Genomic DNA, 22,738 nt, shown 5'->3' with positions numbered 1-22,738 from the left:
CAGTGATTTTCAAACAGATAGGTACTAGATGGGGACTACCCTTTTATATTTTCCTATGCTTGGAGGTTTTTAGGAGACGGATGGAGGTATAAAAAGAGGCATTTGTGGCGTATTACACCCTGGTCATTGTTGGTCTCTCCAAACGAAAACTCCAAGGAAGCCAATAAAAGCTCTATATCTCCCCTGTTCAACCCATGGCTGAAGAACCAAACTAACAAACATACCAGTATTATATTGTAATGGAGGTGGAAATGACAAACCACCAACTAACTCAAAGGGGATCATCGATGCTCACTCCCTTCTAGTGGCGTGTATCTATTCGGAGGTGAGCTGTGTCCAGCCAATCGGCATCATTTCTATCCGACGCACCCCCCACCAAACAAGCATGTACATCGGACGCAGTAGTGTACATATGTAGGCATGTAGACGCGGCTGTGTCTGACGCCGACGGACCTACGGCATCACGGATAGCTTTTGGCCCGTTGCCGCCCTTCCTTCGTTTGCTGGGTCTAGCTTTGTTTTTTTTTTTTTCTGAGTTTTTGGGAGGAGGACAAGTGCAAGATTAAAACCCAAGCCCGTTCCCTTCCTTCTCCCTCCCGACTCTCTACTCTTCTCGGGATTTCTCTTTGTGGCTTTTTTTCAATTTACATTTTTGGCGGGGTTGGTTGTATCACCACCGACGAAAACACTCACTCAGGATCAATCGAGTCGCATTTGATCTTGCATATCATTTTGTACAACCCGATATTCAGGTCGAGGTCGCCAGTCCCGACACCACATTCCGTCTCCACCAATCCTCCGGGCCGGCGCCGATTGCTTTCTCGTCTCCACCTCTCCGTTCCGGGGCCCCGATTCAACCCCGATGTACACTACGGGATCACCACTTCTATAATAATCCATCGCAATCGAACAACCCACACAATGTCTACAACAGCCCCGGCCGGCCTACCGGCCTCCACACCCCAATTCCATCCGGGGTACGACACCTGCACCAAAGTGACGGCCATCTGCCGCGTCGAATACACCACCCTCGGTTACTACCCCAACCAAGGCGTCAACATCTTTTTGGCCATCGGCTTCGGTTTGTGTGCCATTATAACGCTTGCCACGGGTATCTGGAAGCGAACGTGGGGCTACTCTATCGCCATCACAGCGGGGTGTATTTTGGAGTGTGCTGGTATGTCTTTTCTTTCCTTTCCCTCCTCCCATCCCTTTTCCTTTCCCATTTCCATGATCGCCCCCCATTTATTATCACCCCAACCAACCAAAAAAAAACTAACAGATCCAAAAGGCTACGCATCCCGCGCCCTCCTCTCCCTCAACCCCTGGAACGGCTCCGCATTCAAGACCCAAATCGTCTCCATCATCCTCGGCCCCACCCTCATCTGCATCGGCCTCTACCTAACCCTCAAACACATCATCGCCTCTTTGTCTCCATCCTTATCCCCCTTCCGCCCGCGCTTTTATCCTCTCTTCTTCGTCCCCGCCGACGTTTCTTGCTTGGTAATCCAAGCCATAGGCGGAGGCATCGCCGCCTCGGCCGGCAAAGATAACTACACTCTTCTGCAACACGGTAACCGCGTCATTATAGCCGGTATCGTCCTCCAAGTCGTCGTGCTGGGGGCATTCGGGGGTCTATCTAGTATTTTTCTGCTTCGTGCCAAAAAGTACTTTGGTAGTTTGTCCGAGACAACCATGGAAAAACAGACGTGGCAAGATAAGAAAACGAGAATGTTTCTCTGGGCCATGGCGGGCGGGTACGCGACGTTGTTGATTCGGTGCATTTATCGGATTGCGGAGATGGCGGGCGGCTGGGGAAACGAGATCATGCAGGATGAGCCGAGTTTTGTGGTGCTGGAGAGTTTCATGGTGTTGATTGCTTGTGTGCTGTTTACGGCGTTTGCGCCGGGCGTGTGGTTTCCGTGGATGAGTCATTCCGAAAAGGTGAATCCTGGGTTGAGGGCGGAGAGGGAAAGAGGGGTTGGTCAGGAGATGGGGGAGACGAGTTCGGGAAATGAAAAGGTTGTTTCTGTGTAAGAGGGAAGGGACTCAGTGGTGATGATGGGGATGGGACGACAATGGATGGATGATGTGTTGGATGCCTTGAGATGGTTGATTTTTCTTTCCAGGTTATAGATGGGATATCACTGAAGCGTTTACTATTTGTTTGATGCATGCAGTACCGGACATTAGTGAGAGCAGTTCTTCTATGGACCAGTCAGCTCGAGACACGAGAGCTTGTAGCAGAATCAACTGGATGACCATCATAGTTCATCAATCCCATAGCATCATGAATTCAAGTTACCCATCATAGACACATACAAAGACAACTAAGCAGCAGCAGCAGCAACCTGCTCCTTCTCACCCGCCTCATCAGCAGGCGCCAGACCCGCCTTGGACGGCCCCATCACACAAATCCCCTCCTTGGAAAAGCGCGAACCATGCACGGGGCAATCAAAGCTCTTCTCAACATGGTTCCAGCACACGACACCCTTGAGATGGGGGCAGAAAGCGCTAAACTGCTTGACGTTGCCATTCTCATCCTTGTAGACAGCAAGTGGCTTCTTGGTGCCCTGTTGTTGTTTATTTTTTTTGTCTTTCGTCAGCATCATTCTCGAAAAAAAGAAAAAGAGGAAAGACACACACCTTGTTCAAAACACCACCACACCCCCTCGGCAAATCCTCAATATCGTCAATATCCGTCTGCACCAACCGCTTATACTGCGTATTAATCTGCAAATCATGCGTAACCATACTCGGCAGACTCTTGAGCATGCTCCCCACGCGCTTGGGACTGTACAGCTCCGCCCACGGATTCCTCCTGACCCCGTCAATCTCATCCGCCAACAATCTGCCCGCCAACACACCATGCGTCAACCCATCGCCCGAGTCACCCGTAACGATATAAATCTTGTCACACCCCTGGTTCTTGCCGATATACCCCATGTAATCGACCGGCTCGAAAATCTGGCCAGACCACTTATAGTCGGTGCTCCCCGCCTGCGGGAACCGTTCCCTTGTCCACTTCTCCAGCTCGTCAAAGCGGGGGGTCGTCTCCTCCTGCCCGACCTTGTGGTCACACCCGCCGACAACGAGGTAATCGTCTTTTTCGTCGCAGGCGGTTAGGCGCACGTACTTGTACGCTTCTGCATTGTCGTAGAGCAGACAGTCCTCGATAGACCCCTTGGGCACGCGCACGGCGATGCAGTAGGAGCGATAGAACTCGAGCTGGATGATGACTGAGAGCTTTTGCAGAGGGACGCAGGTGGCTTCAATGGCGTTTTCGGCTTTGATGGTGTGGCCTCCTTCCGTGCTGATCTCGACTGTCTTGTGGCCGATGCCCAAGAGCTCGATGCCTTTTTCTTTAATGTCCATGACGCGGGTGCGGGCGTAGCATTGGAAGTTGGGCTGGGTCTTGAGCCAGTTGAGGACGCCGACGAGGTACTTGGTGGGGTGGAAGGTGGCTTGGTTGTCGGCTACCATGCCGCCGCGTTGGTCGATGGAGGAGGTCCAGCCGCGGACTGTCAGGTTGGGCTGTCCGGACCACGCTCGTGTTAGCTTCGTTGCCTTTCATCAAGGGGGAGAAGAACGGGAAAAGGGACGCACATCAAACCTCGTCTCCAACCCAATCTTCCTCTGATACTCCGCCTCCTCCTTCAACTCCTCCAACTCATCCTCATGCTTCTTCTCGCCCACGGGGAACTGGCTGATATCGTACGCCAGCAACCGGCGATACTCGCACTCAATGCCCAACTCCTCGGCAATCTCCCCGATCCTGTCTCTGGCCCACGCATGGCTAGCAGCCGCCTGCTTGGCGCCGTCCTCGCCGTGCTTCTTGGCAATCTCCAGAAAGCCGTCGTCTAAATCGTTGGTCAAGTGGCCCGAGGTGCGGCCGGTTTCGCCTGAAAGCACGTTGCGGGCCTCGATGAGTGTGACTTGCTTGCCGCGCTTGACGAGCTCGTAGGCGGTGGAAATACCCGCGATACCGGCGCCGATGATGGCGATATCGGTTTCGAGGTCTTTGTCGAGGGAGGGAAACTCGGGGATCTGGGACCATGGCAGTTTGTGTGTCCAGACGGGCTCGGTGGAGCCCGAGGTTTGCATGGAACGGTAGGGTTCCGTGTTGATTTGGGTCATGGTTGCGAAGGTGTGTCTGGGGGGAGAAGTCTGGGTTAGACAGGCCATTGATGTTTGTTACCTAGAGTACCTAGAGGTAGGAAAGACATACCTAGGAGTGACGGCCTGTACTGGACAAAGTGCCTGATAACGAGGGATAGCTGTACGAGTCTGAGGGACAGATGCTGGTGGCTGTGTTTGGGTGGTGATGGTGCGGGTAGAAGTGCTTCCCCTCAACTTCTTATAAGAGAATGGGGTTGCTGCGGTGACGTCACGAGTCGCAGAGAATGCGGGAATGCGGCCAGACACGGCGTTTCTGGTCAAAAATCGAGTGGTTTGTCTCTGGCAAGTTGATGCGAAAATAGCCATCTCTTAGTATGTGGAAGGGAAAGGGAGAGATGTGTGAATTGCTCGCGTTGTTGTGTGGTGACGGACTGGCAAAGGAAGTAAACAAACGAGAGATTGTTTCAGATGATGATGAGGAGGAGGAGGAAGTCAAGTACCTTGATGGATCTACATATTTTGTTTGCGGGGAAGCTGAGATGCTGACAAGAAGTGAAATTCAAAAGCGAAGCTGCAATTGGCCTACGGAGTGTTTCGTCCGATCTAAATACCATGGTTCCTGATCGGTTTTGTTTACGTCTTGATGGTGCTGACGATGGCTGTACCACTTACAGAAAGTCATGACGACATTATATTGACCATCAAAGGGGTCATTGGGGCGGGGAACATGGGGGGTACTGATCATCCCACCTACTTGTACACCACAGCGTGCCTGGTAGGGCGTGTGGATGAACATGGACCACTGCCGACACTCAAGGCAATTCTGTCTCGGGTAGACATGTTTGTTTCATTGTAATTCATCAACATTGTGTACCTCGTTGGTACGGCGTGGTAGTATACAGTAGTACAAGTTGAACCCTAACCCGAGCTGTTGTTGTCCGTTTGTGTCTTGGGATGACAAAGACATGGTTTCTTCCCCGCTGTCAATTCTGTCTGTTGCAAGAAAACACTGAGCTTGCTGCCTTCCACGCTTTGTTCTGCCAATCTCATCGAATAATGTCACCCTCTCAATCTTCGCGTCAGCCATCATCTTCAGCATCCCCAGGTCTGATTGCTTCCTGCCACACTGAACCCCAACCCTAGGTCGCCAGCACCAATCCAATCGCCCTCCGTCAGGCACAGACCAACCCCTCATCTTTTCCTTTCCTTTTCTTCTTCCTTTCGAAAGTGCAACACCAACAAACCCATCACGCCCCATCAACCTTCATCCCAAAAACCTCACTCTCAACCTTCCACCTCTTGGCCTCCTTTCCTCTTCCCAGCATCTCAACCTCCTCAGGACTAACTTCCTCCCTCTTCTTCCCCACCCAAACCACGACCCCGCTCTCCTCCTCCTCCTCCTTGTCCTTCCCACATACAACCCTAACCCCCACCTTTCCCTCCTCCGCCAACTCCTTGAGTTTATCTCCATCGACAATCGGCTCCCTCAACACCACCTCCTGACTCTTCTCTTCTCCGGGACCCAAAGTGACCAGCGCATCCTCGGGCGGAGGCATGGCGCGGTTGATCATCAGCTGAGGGAAGTCGATTTTGTTGTCAGGGTTGGAGGGGGAGGAGACTTGGATGAGGCCGAGCTGGAGGGCGAGGGAGTCGAGAGGGGAGGACCAGGTGAGCAGGGTAACGGGGACGTCGGGGGAGGTGTTGGCGAGGGTGAGAAGGACGGTGGGCGGAGAGAGGGAGGGCGAAGGTTGGGAGATGGAGAGCGAGAGGGGAATGGGGGATTGGGAAGACATCTTGAGAGGTGGTGGTTGGTGCGAACGATCGGAAGCCTTGAGAAAATTGACGGCCGAAGTCGTCAAAATGCGCTTGAAAAAGAGTGAGTTCTTGCTGATTGCTGACAATGGCCCTGGGTCCGAAATGATAGCCGTTTAAATCGTGAGTTGATTGAGGAAGAGTTAATGTTGCACTGTTGACATCCTACTATCAGCAAAGATAAGGCAAGATCAAGTGGCTGCGATAGATACCTATTCGCAGCGTTACTTACCTCGGCTTTTATCACCTGTCCGTCGGGATACAGGGCGGGGTCAGCAAGGCGAGACTGCGGCACCGGAGACTTTCAAGGACAGGAAGCTATCAAGATGCCAGTTCAAAGACAATGTCAAGTTGAGAAATGTTACACAAGCAGGCCATCGGCTTTCATAGCAGTCCGATCTCTCTTGCGGTCAAGATTATGACGAGAATCCCACGTCCTCATATCTGCCTTGGCGCCAGCTGTCTCAACTGACGGAACGCTTGACGATGTCTTCATGCACGTCAAGGATCAAGGCAGACAACCGGCTCCATCACCACTGTAACCTCGGCACCGCCCAGCCGATGACCCAGCTAATGCTATCCCCACCTTCCCTTCTGGTTCTGCCCTCCAGTTTCAGCCATTGTCTAACTCCGATTCGCTGCACCGTCACTTACACGATACACACACCAACCTTGACACCCTCACGTCACAACGGAAGCGAGCAAGTCACACGGACGACTGTTATGGCACCTTGTTCTCACAACGATCGATCTTCTATAGCAAGGTCATCACCACTCGCTAAACTTTCTTCATTGGTCTTACCGCCATGAGGCCTAACGAGGCGCAAGAGGCATCTTCATTACAGATGACGATCGTGCATCCACCCCACAAGTTGGGCTTGAGAGCCCCAGGGGTAAAGGGAAATGAGGCTTTCCCCATACCCCACGTCCTCAGGAACATTGTGAGAACTTCATCTCCTCGGCCATTGGCACGAATGGCAACCGACAAGCTCACAGAACTGCATCGAACTTGTGCCATGAACCGCCAGAGCAATCAAAGTCTCCCGTGAGAGTGATAAAGACTGCACATCAAAGCCAACTATTTTCTTCACAAAGGGCAGTTACGGATATGGAGCCTGTATCAGGAAGGTGAAGGGAAGAACACACGAGAATGCCACCTCGTCCTGGCATGGGGGAGGGCAACGAGGATCCGGCATTGATCCGACGAAATCAGGAACAGAGTTGCGGGAAGATCGCCGGTCGGCAGCCAAGTTCCGCCAAACACAGAGGAGGAAGGTCTCGCTGAGATCGACATTCAGACAGTGGAGGTGCACCGCACTGACCAACGGCGGAATCCGATGAGGGGCGTCTTTAACGGTAGGGTTTTGGTGAACAGATGTCTGATATGGATGAATACCTACTGACTTCATGTTCATGCATTAGAGACGAAAAATCATGAACCAAAGTCACACCCATCATGGAATCCAGCAAATTCACGACCGTGATAATGATATGGACCGGTGGACATCAGCCTCAGGCCTGTCAAAACTCTAATCCCGTTCCAATCCCGGAGCTGGTCCAATTCCCCGCAAATCCGGATGGCAACAAGAACTATGGAGCAATGAAACCCTCCAATCATTGCATGTAGGAACGGATCAGTTGCCATGCGACTCTGAAACCGCCATGAGCACAACCTCCTTCCCAACCGAGTTAATCTCGACACCCTCTTCGGCAGAGCCCCATGTCTCGAGCCCTTCAGCCCAGCCTTCGGGATCGAGCGACGCCAAGCAGGGGGGTTAGCCTTGCTTGGTTGCTTACAAACTGACGACCCCGGAATTTTCTGTGTCATCACCGCCCGCATTTCGCTTTCGTTGACTGTGCCTAGCTGTTGCTAGAATATGGACTATTATACACTATTTGCGGGAAGCTGCCCCAAATGCTGAGGCATTACTGCGGCGTTAATGAGTTCACCGCCTCCAAGCTAAGCTAGCCGGTGGACTGTGGGTTACTAGCGGGATGGGATTCCCCATATTCGACCATTGCCAAACTCCGGACTCCGTACCTACGTCAGTTATGGCTGGCCAGGAACAAGACTCTTTGACCGAACCGGTGGGACACTTAATTCCCACTCCCACAAGACACGGGACTATGCGCCTTGATTCAACTTCCCGAGACATCAACTGCCATTACCAGACATGGAACCCCCATGGAACCATTGAGAGCCGCACCTTGATTCATGTCATACTACTTCGTCTTATCTGAAGCCACGTGCAAAAACGACATTCCTTTCTCGTCTCCACATCCGCCTGGATGTCCATCGGCTGCCAGGCACACTGCAACTTCGGCAACTGCTCTTCTCCATCTTCCTATTTGCGTATAGTCTGGCTTTGGGGGTAAAGGATGAAGGCCGGCGTTTGGCCGAACCTTAGCATCATGGCGTCCGGGAAGAGTCGACTTCGACTCCTATTTAAGGCGGCATCCTCCTCCCTCTGAGTCGGACCAAGAGATCAGCAGTGCTCTCCAGACAACTCAGTTCGCACCTCAACAACAGCCTTCGCAACAATGAAGTTCCTCGCCGGTCTCTCCCTCCTTGCCTCCGTGGCTTCCGCCATGAGCGTTGACTTGACTCAGCGCGGTGGCCCCCTCGACGTCAAGATCGAGGTCGTCAACAACACCAACGTCAAGGCCAGCATCACCAACACCGGCAAGGAGCATCTGAAGGTCCTCAAGACTGGTTCCATCCTCGACAACGCCGCTGTTGAGAAGACCCAGATCTTTTCTGCTTGTAAGTCCTCAGTCTTGACCGCCTTCTCACGTCACTAGTTCACAGTCTTGGCATCGCGCAACCCCCATCCCCCTGTCTTGGCTCCCCACAACACACAACACAACAAACTAACACTCTCCAGCCGGCCCCGTCGCCTTCGATGGTCTCCGCCTCCGCATCGCCACTTCTGCCCTTCCCGAGGATGCCTTCCAGCTGATCGCCCCCGGCGAGACCGTCGAGACCTCCTGGGACTCGGCCGAGGTCCACGACCTCTCCCAGGGCGGCTCCTTCGACGTCAAGGTTGCCGGCATTCTGCAGTATGCCCACGTCAACTCGACTGAGCTCAAGGGCACCCTCCCCTACTCGTCCAACATTGTGACCGCCTCCGTCGACGGCGCCGCTGCCTCCCAGGCTCGCCGCGTCTTCCACGAGAAGCGCTCCATCGTGCAGTCCGACTGCACCGGCTCCCGCGGCTCCGCCACCCGCACTGCCATGTCCAACTGCCGCGCTCTCGCCGCCCGCGCCAGCCAGGTCGCCTCGTCCGGTTCCGCCTCCAAGATGACCGAGTACTTCAAGTCTTCGTCCTCGTACACCCGCTCCACCGTCGCCGGCGTTTTCGCCCGCGTCGCTAACGAGTGCGGCTCCACCACCTCCGGCTACGCCCGCTACTACTGCTCCGACGTCTACAATGCTTGCTCGTCTGGTGTCCTCGCCTACACCCTCCCCAGCTCTAGCTTCATGGTCAACTGCCCGCTGTACTTTAGCGCGCTGTCCAGCTTGAGCAGCCAGTGCCATGCCCAGGACCAGGCCACCACCACCCTCCACGAGGTCACCCACTTGAGCCAGATCCAGGGCACCTCGGACCAGAGTGGATGCTATGGCTACAGCTGTGTGCGCCAATTGTCTGGAAGCCAGAACTTGAAGCATGCTGATACCTATGCCTTGTTTGCCAACTGTGAGTTACTCCTGCCTCTTCTTTTTTTTTTCTTGTGGGTGTTTTGTTGGGACATGGGCTAACGGGTGAATGATAGCTATCTACGTTGGCTGCTAAGCGCATGTCACTCACATGTCACTCACATGGCTATGCCACGTATGGAAACGATGTTGATGAGAGTTTGGAAATGAATTGACGCAGTTGGGAAAGAGATGAGGAGTTGCCGGGTATCTGTCATGGCTACTACTCGGTGACACGGACAGTGAGTGGTGTTGGACTGTTGTGTGTCAGAGTGTTGTTCTCTTCTCACTGAGGTGTCTGCCACCTCCTTTTGGACAAGCAAGTTCTATCTCCCTTCCTTGGATAGAAGTTTGCGGTCCACCTGTGTATATGGGACCTATTACCAGGTAACTGGTAGTAAATGAATGAAGTAAAATTGCTGGGAAAGTACGTCCCCTGTTGCGATTCAGTGATTTGCTGCAAGGTACTTTGGCGACGCACCAAGCACTTGTAAGTGCTGCCCAACTTTCCACTTTGTTGGACGGGCGTTCTTGCACAAAGTGAAACCAAAAGCCAACAGGACAGAACAAACCTGATAGATACCCATGATTTCAATGATAAGGTCTGATTCCGTAGGTTCTTACTAGTTCTTTTCATATTTTTCACCTGAGATTCCCAGTGTTCTTCAACGTAGAACCACCGAACCGATGGACCAAAGCCCAAGGATCAAAGAGATCAAAGATGGACTATCACCACCACCACCACCACCACCACCAAAACCAGCTTCAACACCGACATGCCCACAATCATCCTTCTCCTTCTTTCCACACCTCCATGTCGTTGAGTTCCACCCTTGCAAACCGTACATCTGCTAGAAATCCGCGACCCATTCTCCACTCACCAACTCAGACCTTCTTCCTCTCCCGCTATACTACCCCTTCTCCCCATGTGCAGGCAAATGCCAGAAGATGCCACCATACCGTCGAGGAAATCATGGCCCACCTAACGACCATCTACACCAAAGCTATGGCCGAGACCACGCCTAGAGGTACATCCATTCGAGATCTGTTCCGACCCGGCACGGATAGTTGCTACAACAACATAAACTGGAACATTTCTACCTCTACTGGTAGGCGACGGATGCCAAACGCAAAGCGAAAGATATTGTCAAGGTGGGGGGCTATGAGGGATGGAACCGTTGGAAGAGGAGGGAATAAGAGGGTTGTGTTTGGGTGCTGGTGATGCGGGGGGTTTGAGGGGCGAAGGGGGTTTGGCGGGGGAGGGAGGAATGGGAATGGAGAAGACGGAAAAAAGGAGTGGGAGGGAAAGGGGAGCAAGGAGGGACGGGGAGGACTGGAGAGGACTGGAAGGGACTAGAAGGGAGTGAGTGGGAGGTGAATTGATATGGCCACTGTGGCCCAGACTTGATGGGAGGACGGAACGTGTTCAAGTCCACACTGCAACGAACCGGGCACCATGTACCAAGCAGGCGTCAACTCGATTCTTGACCACCGTCTTCTTCGTAAGCATAACTACCTCCAAGGTAAGGTACCTAGGTACCTTCCACCTGTTTTCCCTCTCGTCGACTTCATCGTCACTTTTTTCCAAGTCGTTTTTATTGCACATCCTCGTTTAGACTTTTTTTTCCCCATGTTGACCCCTGGACCCCTGAGCACCCATCCACCACCTCAAGCCTATCTACCTTGAGGTAGCTACCTAGCGCTTCCCACTCTTCCCCGAGGACCCCTTACCCCCCCATTCCGTTTCAGTGTACGTCTCAATCACCTCGGTAGTTGTCTCAATGGTTTCCCACACATGAGTGGAGCCCGATCCCGAACCCGAACCCGAGCCGGAGGATGATGAACCACCGCCTGAAGAGGAACTGCCGGAAGAACCACCGCCGGAGGAAGAAGAAGAAGAACCGCCGCCGCCGTTGCCACGGCCGATTTCAATGGTGGAGCCAGAGGTGTTGGAGTCGGAGCTGGACATTTTGTGCAATTGTTTTCAATTTGGACTGGAGGATTGGTGTGGGGTTGGAACTTATGGTTAACCTGGTGGGTGTTGGTGGATGTTGATTCTGATCGAGATAGGTAGGTAGGTACCTAGGTAGGTAGGTAGTGAAGGAAAAGAAGGGGAGTATGAAATGGGGGTGGAGAGGTCTAAGAAGATAGATATACCTGGTTCTCGAATTGAGTTAGTCCTGATGCACGGTCGTGTCAACAACGTAGGTAGAGTTGAAATCTGTTTGCACGATGCAATGTCCTCGAGATGTCGGTGATAACGTCTGCATTGTATGTATCATCCCGTTAGGGGAGAGTTTGGTACCTACCTAACCTACCTACCTCTAGCTTCGTGAGACCTACAACATGTGTGCTGAGAAGAACCTGTCTGTTTAGGTAGGTAGGTAGCCCTCCTCGTTTTGAAAAGTCGAATTGTTTGCTACACCTCCAGCCAACATATGAACACCAACGGAACCTCATGAGTGATGCAAACTCGACGTAAATGCTTCAAGCATTTCTCGTCTCAAACTGTCATGCGCACATACATCCATGGCGTCTCCAACAAACGCTTAACGCAAGTTCACCCTTCCCATTTTAGTTTGTACATACCTCTACCTAGGTAGGTAGATACCGAGTTCATATCCCCAAGTAGATATCTCTACAAACTTCTTTCCCAAGTCCAGCCACCCAAGACTATTGGCGTTTCAACATTCCTCGCCACTTACGGGTTTGTAGAGTTAGCCGGCGTAAATACGATAGTGATAGTAGTAGTAACGGTAATCGTTCCAGGAGCAGGTGTTGTTGTCCCTCCATTTTGCCCAAAGGTTGAGCTAGAAGAGCCAGGTGTACCAGAGTTGGAAGATGCAGCGGTACAGGTAGTGGTCACAGAAGATACTTTAGGTTGTTTGTCCCAGGTGTGGGATTGGTTGTTTGAACTCATTGTTTGTACAAGAAGGCAAGTGAAGCGAGTAGGGTGGAGGGAGTGCAGGTGCATATGTTGAAGGAGGGTAGAAAGCTCAAAGTTGACACAGTTCGAGTCGTACTTATACGTAGTTTGTCTGGATCTCAGCGGTGAAGAGGAAGAGGCTAGGTAGGTAGTCTAGCTTCTCGAGTCCATGGCTCAGCCACGTACAAGTATGGGGCACCAAGTCATCAAGGGGGTCATTTGGTATTACCAGTTGGTAGGTAGATGTCTCGGGGGGATCTGAACCTTACATGTACCTCTACCTTACACAAGTCAAGAAGTGAGGTCTGATTCCTTTCCGATGGTGGTGTAGATGAAGGATGAAATGTTAATTGTGATCAATGAATGGGAGAGCATTCCATACTTGTTTGTTGAACCACAAAGGAGGGAGTGTTGATGAAAAGCCTGGCTTGCAGAATGGTCCATCAACCATAAATGATTTCCTCCTTGTCCCGGTGTTCACCTGAATTCTCGGAATGAACTCAAAGGCAATATAACCTGCCTCTCCCTCCCAAACAGCCACGCGAGTTTCAGGCTCCCTCGCTTACCTAACCCGTTCCCTTGACCACCACACCTACAGATAGCCCAAACCCATCCACCAATTCCCCATCATGTCCTCCTCAAACACCTCTACCTCCACCAACACCACATCTTCCACCACACAGAGCGGCTCCACCACCAAATCTGCAACCACAACAAGTGACAAGTCCACTTCTCCTTCCACTTCGAATTCCACGGGATCCACCAATACTTCGTCGACCACCAGCTCCTCTTCTGATCCGCTGGCGGCGTTTGACCGTTACAGGATCGAGGGAGCGATGCAGTACTGCTGGGGAAGTAAGAATGGTTGAATGGCGCAAGGATACCTCTAGTCTAGGGTTGTTCGAAAAATAAAAAAAGACAGAGAAGGAAGGAAATCATGAAGGGTGGAATAAGGAAGTAGGAAAAGAAATTGGGTAGGTTACGTAGTAATCCGTTCCATCGATACGACAGATACAATCTTTTAATTTAATCTGTCGTGATCTGACGGTAGTAGTCAGTCAGTTAGACAGTTCAAGTAACGTATATATGTTCCACCTCCTCCTTCCTAGCTGGTCTGGTACCTATCCATGCATGTATCTTCCTTCCTTGCCTCCTAGGTAGCCTCGAATTTTCCGTCCATCCGTCCCATCGCTTCCAATCCCTTCTTCTTTCAGTCGTCCCTTGGTGTTCCTCCAATGTCAATTCCATGATACCCATCCATCCATCCATCAACCCATATAATGGACATACACGGAAATTATGTCATAAGACGTATGTTAGCTGTAATTCCAGCTTTTCTTGCCGCCTTCTTTCATAAACGAGAGACGCAAAGAACTTTTGTGTGTGTGTATGACTGTTGTGTGCAACCAGGTCTGCTGTTCCAGTTCGGGTATTACTGTATCCAGAACTCGAAGAAACGAAGAAAAGAAAAAAAAAAAAAAAGAACAAAAGAAAACTCTCAAGCGAATAAACCCTCGCTTAACAAAGCACTTTTCATAGACCAGTGTCATACTTTGGACCCCATCTTCTTGAAATCCTCATCCGAGTCGGTAACCAGCTCGGTAATGCTCTCGCAGCTCGCACCATGCAGCTGCGAGTGGTCATCATCATGCGTACACTTGGTCCCTATCGACGACCCGTCGTGGCCGTGGTCCATTGTCGTCTTGGTGGACTCGTGGAATGTGGGTTTGCTCTTGCTGGCAAGACTCTTGTTCATGGCGGTGCTGGCGCTGGCTGACACGGGCTCGAGCTCGTACTTGTTGGTTGTCCCGAGGATGCTGGGGAGCAGCTTGCGGAACAGCAGTCGTAAGCTGGGAAGGCAGGGTGTGATGACACCGACATCGATTTCGACGCCAGACCAAATGCAAAGATCGGCAATGTCCCCTGTTATCTCATGTGTTAGTAGTGATTCATCGGACATGCTTCATCTGGGTGTAGTTGTGGTGGAACGTACTGGTTGGGTTCTCGGCCTTTGCGAAATGGGGAATGGTCTTGAGTCGGATCAAACTGATGATCATGACACTGCCCACAACAAAGTTAGTAACCTGTACAATAAAAAGCAGACGGTTCTGTAGTAACTTACGAAGCACCAACGCTGAACATCACACAGCCCATAACCTTCTTCTTCCAGTGGAGATTAAGAGCAAATAGCTGAGGGAACGGCAAGACAAGCAACCAAATGTCAAAGGCAATACCCGTACCCGCAGCGGACCAGACAAGTGCCTGCACGTTTCCACAGTGACCTTGGCTCTCTCCCGACCATGACAACCAAAAGTTATTGATGGGGGTGCACTGAAAGATGACGGCGCACAAAAAGCTGAAGTTGTAGACGACGTTGAAGGCCATGGTGTAGGTAAGAATGCGGCTGACCTTGTTGTCCTTGGGGAATACGCGGAGGTAGAAGAGAATAATGGAGGCCCGGACAAAAAAGCGGGAGACCGTGTACAGCAACATGTTGGCGTAGAATAACTGTGACGCTCGCTGTTAGTGATACATCCGAGGCATAAGTACAACAAAAGAGCCGCGAGCTTAGACCTACCCTCAGAATTGTAGTGACGTCGTCAAACTTGACATACCAAATATCAAGTCCGTAGCCATGGTCGATCGATCTGAAGTTGAGAGAGCTGAAACCAATGCAACCGCAAAAGGCGAAAAGGTTGCACAAATCATCCCACCAGAAATAAGCCCTGGTCAACACACGGGCAAGCACCCGCAGAACGACCGCGAATAGGGCAAGGCCGAGGAACACGGCAAGGACGGGAACGATGGTGGTGTTCTTCCTGATGGGCTCGTGGCAGAGGTGGGAGGTGATGTTCTTGGCGGCTTCGAGGGAGGGTTAGCTTCACTCCAGCACTTGGTTCATGGGAGGTGCTCACTAAGAGATTCCTTGATAGTGCAAGCCCCATGGATACACGCGGCCGAAAGGTCGTTGATTTCCTGACTGTGACACACACAGTCGGCCAGGTTGGGGTTTAGCAGAGTGCCGCATGTCCCTACGGTGGTGACGGTGTTGACGAGGCAATTGAGCTATATGGAAAAGACACTGTTCAGCTTGTGATTCTCGCCACGCATGTCGATGTGGGCTCGGTGAAGTTGGGTTTCGACGGTTGGATGGCCAGATATAGTATAGTCGAAGTGGGTGACTAGGTATGTTGGTGCTTGGTGCTCATGGCGTTGGTGGCGGTATTCTTACAGCACAATGTGGCAAGCTCCCCAAGGCCTCCGTGAGACTGACTGGTGGCGCCTCGATGACTTGTTCAGCAGAGGCGACATTGGTGAAGAACGAAAATAGGCACAGGCCAAGAATGGCAACTGTGGTTCGGATGGATCCCATGATTAGGATGGCCCTCTACTGACACATGCTCTAACCCTTTGGTGTGTTTGGTAGTTTCGGTCACACAGCCGTCGATGTCGTACTCGGGGTGAAGGTATTCGGAAACCCGGACACGGGCCGGATTCTTGATATTCAAGCGGAGTATATGGACGGCGTTTTGGCGTATGGATCAGATAACGAACGACGGAGTTGAAGAAACCTGAAAGAAGAGCAAGAAGGCGAGACTGTGGGACCTCACAGGGACAGAGGAGCCACAGGATTAAAGATGTTCTCGACCCTGCCCCAAGACCAAGCAGCCTTTCAAGGACGGACGGGGGGTCGTCCCCAGAGAGGAGACTTTACCGATTAGAGCCCCATTGTCCCAGGGGTGTTCTGCAGGAGGCAGGGTTGGTTTGAGGACCTTGTCTTTGACCTTGTCGAGAATTCCCCAAAGGGCTACGCGAGTGTAGTGTATAGGGAGCCATGTCTGCGGTATTATACATAGTAGCAGGGGAATGGGCCGTAGTGGTGTTGCTTAGAAAGGTGGGACATTGGTGGAGTCTGTTTTGTATGCCGATCAGCGTAGGCTCTCTCATTGAGGTCGTCTTCTTCACCGTCGCAACGAAAGACACCTACCGTCTTTGGATACCTAGAAACCGTTTTCCCCTGAGGCTCATTGCAGGACCTGCCGGATGTAGGTTCGGACTCGGTTACCGGCAGTCAAAGCGCAAAGGTCTGGCCGACTGTTGATTGTTGACAGTTCACGGCGATGATGTCTGTAATCGCCAGGGGGATCATCTGCTTGCCTTGGTCCACGACAAAAAAGGCGACCACCGAACATGTTTGTCTGAGGGAAGATGGCGGATGCTGACTCGCATTATCGTGACCCGCATGGTTGTGGATTCTGTAAAGAAGGTGGACTGTGTTCCCCAATGTGGGATGGTCTAGTTGGATCAGGCAGGATGAATGGGGAAGCGAGAATGTCGAAACGACTCGAAAATGTGGGACGAGACCGAGATTCACCATCTTTCTGGTGTTGTTCCCGCCAAGCACGTGGGCAGCTGCGAAGCATTCCAGCTGCCAAAGGCACAATTGGCTGACCGGTCAGGACTGCAGTGCCAGATTGGTCAGCGATGCCCTTTCCTCTTCCATTTTGATGGTGCCCCTCTTGCCCCACATACCGCTAGCTCAACCCCTCAAGCAATTGGCGAACGGAGATTGCTGTACACTAGCGACCTCTTCATCGGTACGTCCCTTTTTTTTTTCTTCCTTCTTTATTTCTTGCGTTGGTGTCTGCGCATTTTCACAGGCGGTTTGCGAAGATGCTGATGATCACATGTCATCGAACGCCGGGACGGGCCTCGATGGCGATTTTTTATCTCCCGTAACCACCACCACGACCACCAGAAGCAGGAACAGGACAACGATGCAAGGTACAGTTGAGAAATCATTGGTGTGCCTGAATAATCATCCCGTATGTTGTATGTGCCGATGTGTGTGCACCGATAGGGCAACATAGGCGAACGGAAAATCCAGACCTTAATCTCAACCGCAGCGTCGGATGCAACAGCAAACTTGGAAGTCTCCAAAAGAGGTCTCAGACCCTTTTCTTTATTTTTACCAGCAGTTTGGTTTGGTTTCGCCCTTCATTTTCCATTCAACTGCCGTCGTCCATCAATTCCCATCTTGGTCTGTGCTACAATGATCATCCTCGTTCCCCATCGTCAATCTGTACCGAATCACGACAGCGGACTTTCACACGCCCACAAGATCGTCTGTTCAATGACAGGACGCTAAAAACCTTTGACGCCAAGTATCCGCAACTAGGGTGAGCCACGTTCCTCCACCTTTTTCTTCCTCCAACGCGGGTCATTATGGAGTCAAGTTCAGTCCCTTGAGTCCTCCACCATGGCATGGCATCCCAACTCGTGGTTTTGGGGATTGTGAGCTCTAAGCCCCCTTATTTCTCCAGGCTTATGAGTACGACACCGCGACGTTATAATACAGAGCACTATGCCTGCCTCCATGGGCAGTCGTGATCATCTCGAGCTATCTTGTAGCATTTTCCATATCGTCAGGCATTTGCTCTGTAGGCCTGTCTCCGTGTTAGGCATGTGGTACCGTCGAAGCCCCCCCCCTATTAGACTGTCATCAAGAAACAATTGGCATAATGTCGGCGTTATGCGGGTGACTTCTCAACTATCGAGGGCTTCCAAAACCACTGCGACGTTGATTTGAAAGACGACCCTTCAGTTTCTTTGCTTTTTGGCAACTTGAAACCCCGGTCACCTCCCGTCCGACCGTTGTGCCATCCCGTTGCAGCCACCCACTCTCTCTCTCTCTCTCTCTCTCTCCCCCACACCACCTCCCACGCAACTTGGCCTTGTGTGACGTTCCACTTCCATGCATAGAAAAAAGGAAAGCCTTTCGTCGTCAAACCAGGTCCCCGGGAAAAGGTCTGGCCTGGGTATCCTTCATTTGGTCGCCGACTTGACGTCCCAAACGCAACGCTGCTATAACCGGGGCGAACCCCTCGTGCTTCCGCGTGCACTTTACTGTATCCTTCATAGGCTTCACCGGCATTTAACATAATTTGGCAGGTGCCCGAATGAAACGCTTACATGCCCAACGGGTATACCTGCCAGGGTAAATTGAACATTCCCGTCCCTAGTACGTAACGGTTTATGTATCTGCCAAGAGGGGTGTACGGCGACCATTCTTAGGCGCGGGAATTCATGGCACTAACATCCCTTCTTGAGATTGGTGCGCTGTTTTGCTAGTACGTTTCCTCCCATCACCGAGCAGGCCGCAGCAGGGAACTAAGCTGCAGTGTACATACTACAGTACGTACTGCACATGTATCATACAAGTCACACTCACCTACCTCTACGGATAAGTGGTAGAGTGCAGTAATTGAACGGCTGCCAGGGACTTATGTAATTGGCTTTTTGACGGACGGAAGGAACGGACGAACAAGGGACACAGTGAAGGGTCTTGGAGATTGCTTCAAATTCCCACTACCTCTAGTTTTGTTTCTCTATTTTGCTTGCTGTACCCAAAATTCTGCACCAGGTCCTCCCGCCCGTCTTCAGCCTCTCTCTTGCAACTACTCCGTCCGAAACCTGTTCTCACATTCCATTGCCGAATCCGCCCTTTCCTCCCACTTCCATCTAAAACCGCGCGAGCTCTTACGGGTTCGGTAAGCCCTAGTCGTAGCCGACAACAACAACAACAACCACAAGCGATGATTATTAGCCCGAGCCCGAGCCCTGGAGTAATATAAGGAAAAAAAAAAAAAAAAAAAAAACTCTACTCAAGTCACAAACAAGCTAATGCGCGGCTACATAGGGTCCTAGGTATGTATGTGTAAAGCCCCCCAGTTTACAACAAGCTCATTCAATCATGCTCATAAGCGACTGTCGCAAAGGACCGAAAAAAAAAGAGTTGTTGCTGACTGACAAGTTGGGTGACATGACAGACAGTCGATCACCACGTCATGGTCTTTCTGAGTGATACCTAAGGGGGGCTAAAAAGCAAGTGCGAGCATTGAAGACCAATAAGCGAATCAGACCATGACATCGCAGGTTCAGGTCTAGAGTTGGCTTTATTAGGGGATCTGAAAGAAGGTAGGTGTTTTGCTTTCTTTTTTTTTTTTTTTTTTTTTTTTTTTTTGGGGGGGGGGGGGGGGGGGGGGGTTGTGAGACTAGGGGGTTTTATCAGTTCAGTTCAGCATGTATCAGCACGACGGGATTTCAGCCCTGGCAATTCCGTCTCTTCCCTCCTCCGGGGATTGTTCGGCTCAAGGGACTGGAAATCTGGAGAGGATACCTAATGATGAATTTCGGGGTAGTATCTCGCGGATCGGCATAGTAGTAGCGTGACCTGGACCGGGCGGGCGGGCGGGCGGGCGACCAACATCGTTTGCATCGCGCAGAAATTCATTTCCCCATTTTCTGCCCACGATGTCGAAAACATCCACCTCGCCTCGTGCTAGACTTGTCAATCCTCCCACTTTTTATGCTCGACCTTTTAGTAGGTAATAAAAAGGGTCCATCCATGGTGAGGATTAAGCGTGGAAAATCGAGACGGTTTTGTGGGTATGTACCAGCGAGGGCAGTCCAACCACGGAGCGCCAGTGCGTGCCTGGCACTAGTGTACCGAGCGAGAGCAAAACGAACTACCTAGCATTCAAGCGGCGGAAGATCGACGAACAGTGGAAAGCTTGTCGCGTGGACAAGGCGGGTCGCTTGGGACCTTGTTTTGTTTTTGCGCCTGGCCTGGCGAGGATCATGGCTTTCCTGGCTCACTGAATTGAACAAATTCCCTTTTTTTTTTTTTTGGGGGGCCACGTGTAGTGAGAGTAGTTGTTCAAAAACTCCGGAACTCCGGCAAGGTGAGTCGTGTGGAAGATCATAAAGGTTGGTTGATGGATAATTGCAACTCCTTTTCTTTTTTACATGGTACCGAAGCTTCGGTTCGGTATTTGCATCACGTATTACCTACGGTGACGAGATACTCGCTACTATGTTTTGGGGAGACCAAAAGCCGGTGGTGGTGTGGTTCCTTGGCACACTTGGCTTTGCTTTCTGGTAACGACAACGGTAATGGCACGGACGAGGACAGAATTTCGATTGGAGGCGCGGAAGCGAAAGCTTGGAGCCGAGCAATAAATTTCCGAGTTTCCGTTCGGTTGGACTCCTCGTTGGCGGCGGTCATTGAGCTTCTTTACAGTAGCCGCGGCTTCTGATACGCTGAAAGTCCGAGAAAATGGTACATGACGCGGTAGACATCGTGACCCCACAATTAATCACACCCCACAACGGATCGCGTCCCGCATCGTGTTTTCCCAATAATAACAACAATACCCTTAATTTATTAATAATTATAACTTCGTCAAATTAATACCGATTGTACTCAAACCGGTCGCAATAGATTTAGTAAGGGAGTAGCTTATTAACGATACTATTAAAGCCATCAATAACGGTCTATCCTAACAAACTGTATCGAAGCAATATAGTATTGTTCAGTCCACCTTAAGCAAGCGCATGCGAGGTACTACATCTAAGTATAACGCTAAAATTTTAACGCAATAGCTATTACTAATATAAAAGGGGTTTATTTATAAGTAGATATTAAATAAGGAGATAGTTGGCCGTACTCCTAACTATTATTAGGTAACTAGGTTTATAATGTCGATATTGAAAAGAGGAGGTAATAATAATAAATTGGGCGTCCAATAGATAGATTAATTCTTAATAAGGAATCCTTCTATTAAAATTAAACTTTTGAATCCCTTTAAATTAGTAAGAATTAAAGGTTTTATTTAGGAAGCTTTTACAAAGTTTTTTAACTTTTTAGAAGTTTAAATTTGCGATAAGGGTATTATTCTAGTTAATATTGCTAATATAGATGAATATAGACTTTAAAAATTAGAATTAAAGGATAGGAAGGTTTTTAAGACCGCCCTAATAAAAAAGGTATATTTAATAACAATTAATATAATAATTTAAATAACTATTATTAAATTTAGAATTGCTAAGGGTAAGCGGTTAACCCCCGTTATCGTTTTCTCTAATATATTATTATTATTAATCTTATATACGCTAACTATATACATAGTCCGCCCAGTGGGCACGCGGTACTACTTCGCTCGTAGTCGGTGGGAAAAACCGTACCGTAATGGCCGGGTGAAAACCCTCCGCTTCGCTGTCGCAATGGCGCTATATTGGCTCCGTACCTTCCCGATTTCCTTCCTCTCGGTATAACCTTACCGTTATAACCGAGGCTATAAATTTGTATTGTATATGTAGCTGACCTAGCTCTAGCCTATAACTATCCTTCCTTTATCTTCCTATTGTAGCCTCTCTATAGTTAACGGTCTTTTATCCTATTTTTCTTTAATTATATTATTCCGGGCTACCTAAATATTTCTATAAAAGAAACCTCAACCCGGCTCTTTCCTTCCTTCCCTTCTTTCTTTTTTATATTATATTATTATTTTCGCCGTATTATATCCGTATTTTAACTGAGTCTACCGCCGTTATTCGCCCGTACTTAATCCGAACTAATATTATTACTATTTTATAATACTACGTAAAAAACCTAATAGTACTATTAAGAAAATATTTACTTTAAAAGCGGCTAAGGCTACGAAGGCTATAGCTTCCCCTAATAATTCGGAAGGTAATATTATTTCGGATATAGTACTTCCTAATATCGGCCCTATTAATTCGCCGTATAATAATACCCCCATTAAGCCTATTACCTTTAAGAAAATTCGGAAATATTTATTAAAGGAGATATTAGAGAAGAAAAGTATTACTATAGGGTACTTCCAAACTCCTACGAACTATAAATAATATAAAGCTTATACCTATAAGCTCTAACGTACCTTCCTTTTAATTTACTAAAATATAACTACCTTTAGAATTATTTTTAATTAAGTTTAATATTCCTAGGATCTTTATAAATATTTATATTATTATTACAGTATTTTTATTTTTAATCCGCAAAATAGTCCGTCCCTTTATTCTTTATTATAAATATTAGTTATAGAAGAGGACCGAGGAGTACCCGGACGCTAAATTTATTCTTTTAATATATACCTTTATCGAAACTATTATAGTTCTATATAATTATAATACTATTAAAGATAATTTTAAGGTTTTTATTAGTAAAGTAGAGGCTATAGTTACTATATAAGTTATAGCGGACTATATTAGCGCCGAACCCTCCTTTATTAGTAACTTCCTAATTTCTAATTCAATAATTACAATTAAATCTCCTATTAAAAAGAGAAAATTTACCTATACTATTATTAATACTTCTATAG

At 49.8% G+C, this 22,738-nt stretch overlaps 6 protein-coding genes across 6 annotated transcripts; 2 read left to right on the top strand and 4 right to left on the bottom strand.

Moving 5' to 3' along the window:
• Nucleotides 1-434: 434 nt before the first annotated feature.
• Nucleotides 435-2,302, top strand: B0T23DRAFT_357382 (RTA1-domain-containing protein). The gene is made up of 2 exons (XM_062836192.1): nucleotides 435-1,177; nucleotides 1,292-2,302. The coding sequence occupies exons 1-2, from the start codon at nucleotides 922-924 to the stop codon at nucleotides 2,035-2,037; spliced, it is 1,002 nt and encodes a 333-aa protein (XP_062692538.1). The 5' UTR covers nucleotides 435-921; the 3' UTR covers nucleotides 2,038-2,302.
• On the bottom strand, nucleotides 2,303-4,779 carry B0T23DRAFT_378964 (FAD dependent oxidoreductase-domain-containing protein). Its single transcript, XM_062837119.1, has 4 exons — nucleotides 4,229-4,779; nucleotides 3,607-4,153; nucleotides 2,647-3,534; nucleotides 2,303-2,573 (listed from the first exon to the last, which is right to left on the bottom strand). The coding sequence occupies exons 1-4, from the start codon at nucleotides 4,483-4,485 to the stop codon at nucleotides 2,331-2,333; spliced, it is 1,935 nt and encodes a 644-aa protein (XP_062692537.1). The 5' UTR covers nucleotides 4,486-4,779; the 3' UTR covers nucleotides 2,303-2,330.
• A 535-nt stretch (nucleotides 4,780-5,314) lies between these two features.
• B0T23DRAFT_133801 (uncharacterized protein) lies at nucleotides 5,315-6,165 on the bottom strand. The gene has a single exon (XM_062832235.1). It carries the CDS (start codon nucleotides 5,910-5,912, stop codon nucleotides 5,367-5,369), a length of 546 nt encoding a protein of 181 aa, XP_062692536.1. The 5' UTR covers nucleotides 5,913-6,165; the 3' UTR covers nucleotides 5,315-5,366.
• A 1,946-nt stretch (nucleotides 6,166-8,111) lies between these two features.
• B0T23DRAFT_133791 (Deuterolysin metalloprotease family-domain-containing protein) lies at nucleotides 8,112-9,813 on the top strand. Its single transcript, XM_062832234.1, has 3 exons — nucleotides 8,112-8,695; nucleotides 8,817-9,629; nucleotides 9,706-9,813. Exons 1-3 carry the CDS (start codon nucleotides 8,473-8,475, stop codon nucleotides 9,723-9,725), a joined length of 1,056 nt encoding a protein of 351 aa, XP_062692535.1. The 5' UTR covers nucleotides 8,112-8,472; the 3' UTR covers nucleotides 9,726-9,813.
• Nucleotides 9,814-11,324: 1,511 nt separating this feature from the next.
• Nucleotides 11,325-12,548, bottom strand: B0T23DRAFT_395502 (uncharacterized protein; the record flags this gene model as incomplete). Its single annotated transcript, XM_062838191.1, has 4 exons — nucleotides 11,325-11,589; nucleotides 11,972-11,996; nucleotides 12,218-12,219; nucleotides 12,334-12,548. The coding sequence occupies 4 exons, from the start codon at nucleotides 12,546-12,548 to the stop codon at nucleotides 11,325-11,327; spliced, it is 507 nt and encodes a 168-aa protein (XP_062692534.1).
• A 1,413-nt stretch (nucleotides 12,549-13,961) lies between these two features.
• On the bottom strand, nucleotides 13,962-16,239 carry B0T23DRAFT_133778 (uncharacterized protein). The gene is made up of 6 exons (XM_062832233.1): nucleotides 15,787-16,239; nucleotides 15,470-15,620; nucleotides 15,133-15,416; nucleotides 14,677-15,062; nucleotides 14,548-14,615; nucleotides 13,962-14,477 (listed from the first exon to the last, which is right to left on the bottom strand). The coding sequence occupies exons 1-6, from the start codon at nucleotides 15,925-15,927 to the stop codon at nucleotides 14,101-14,103; spliced, it is 1,407 nt and encodes a 468-aa protein (XP_062692533.1). The 5' UTR covers nucleotides 15,928-16,239; the 3' UTR covers nucleotides 13,962-14,100.
• Nucleotides 16,240-22,738: the final 6,499 nt, after the last annotated feature.

Source organism: Neurospora hispaniola (assembly GCF_033458365.1).
Source record: "Neurospora hispaniola strain FGSC 10403 chromosome Unknown B0T23scaffold_4, whole genome shotgun sequence".
Lineage (NCBI taxonomy): Eukaryota > Fungi > Ascomycota > Sordariomycetes > Sordariales > Sordariaceae > Neurospora > Neurospora hispaniola.
This window is presented reverse-complemented; position numbering and strand designations above follow the sequence as displayed.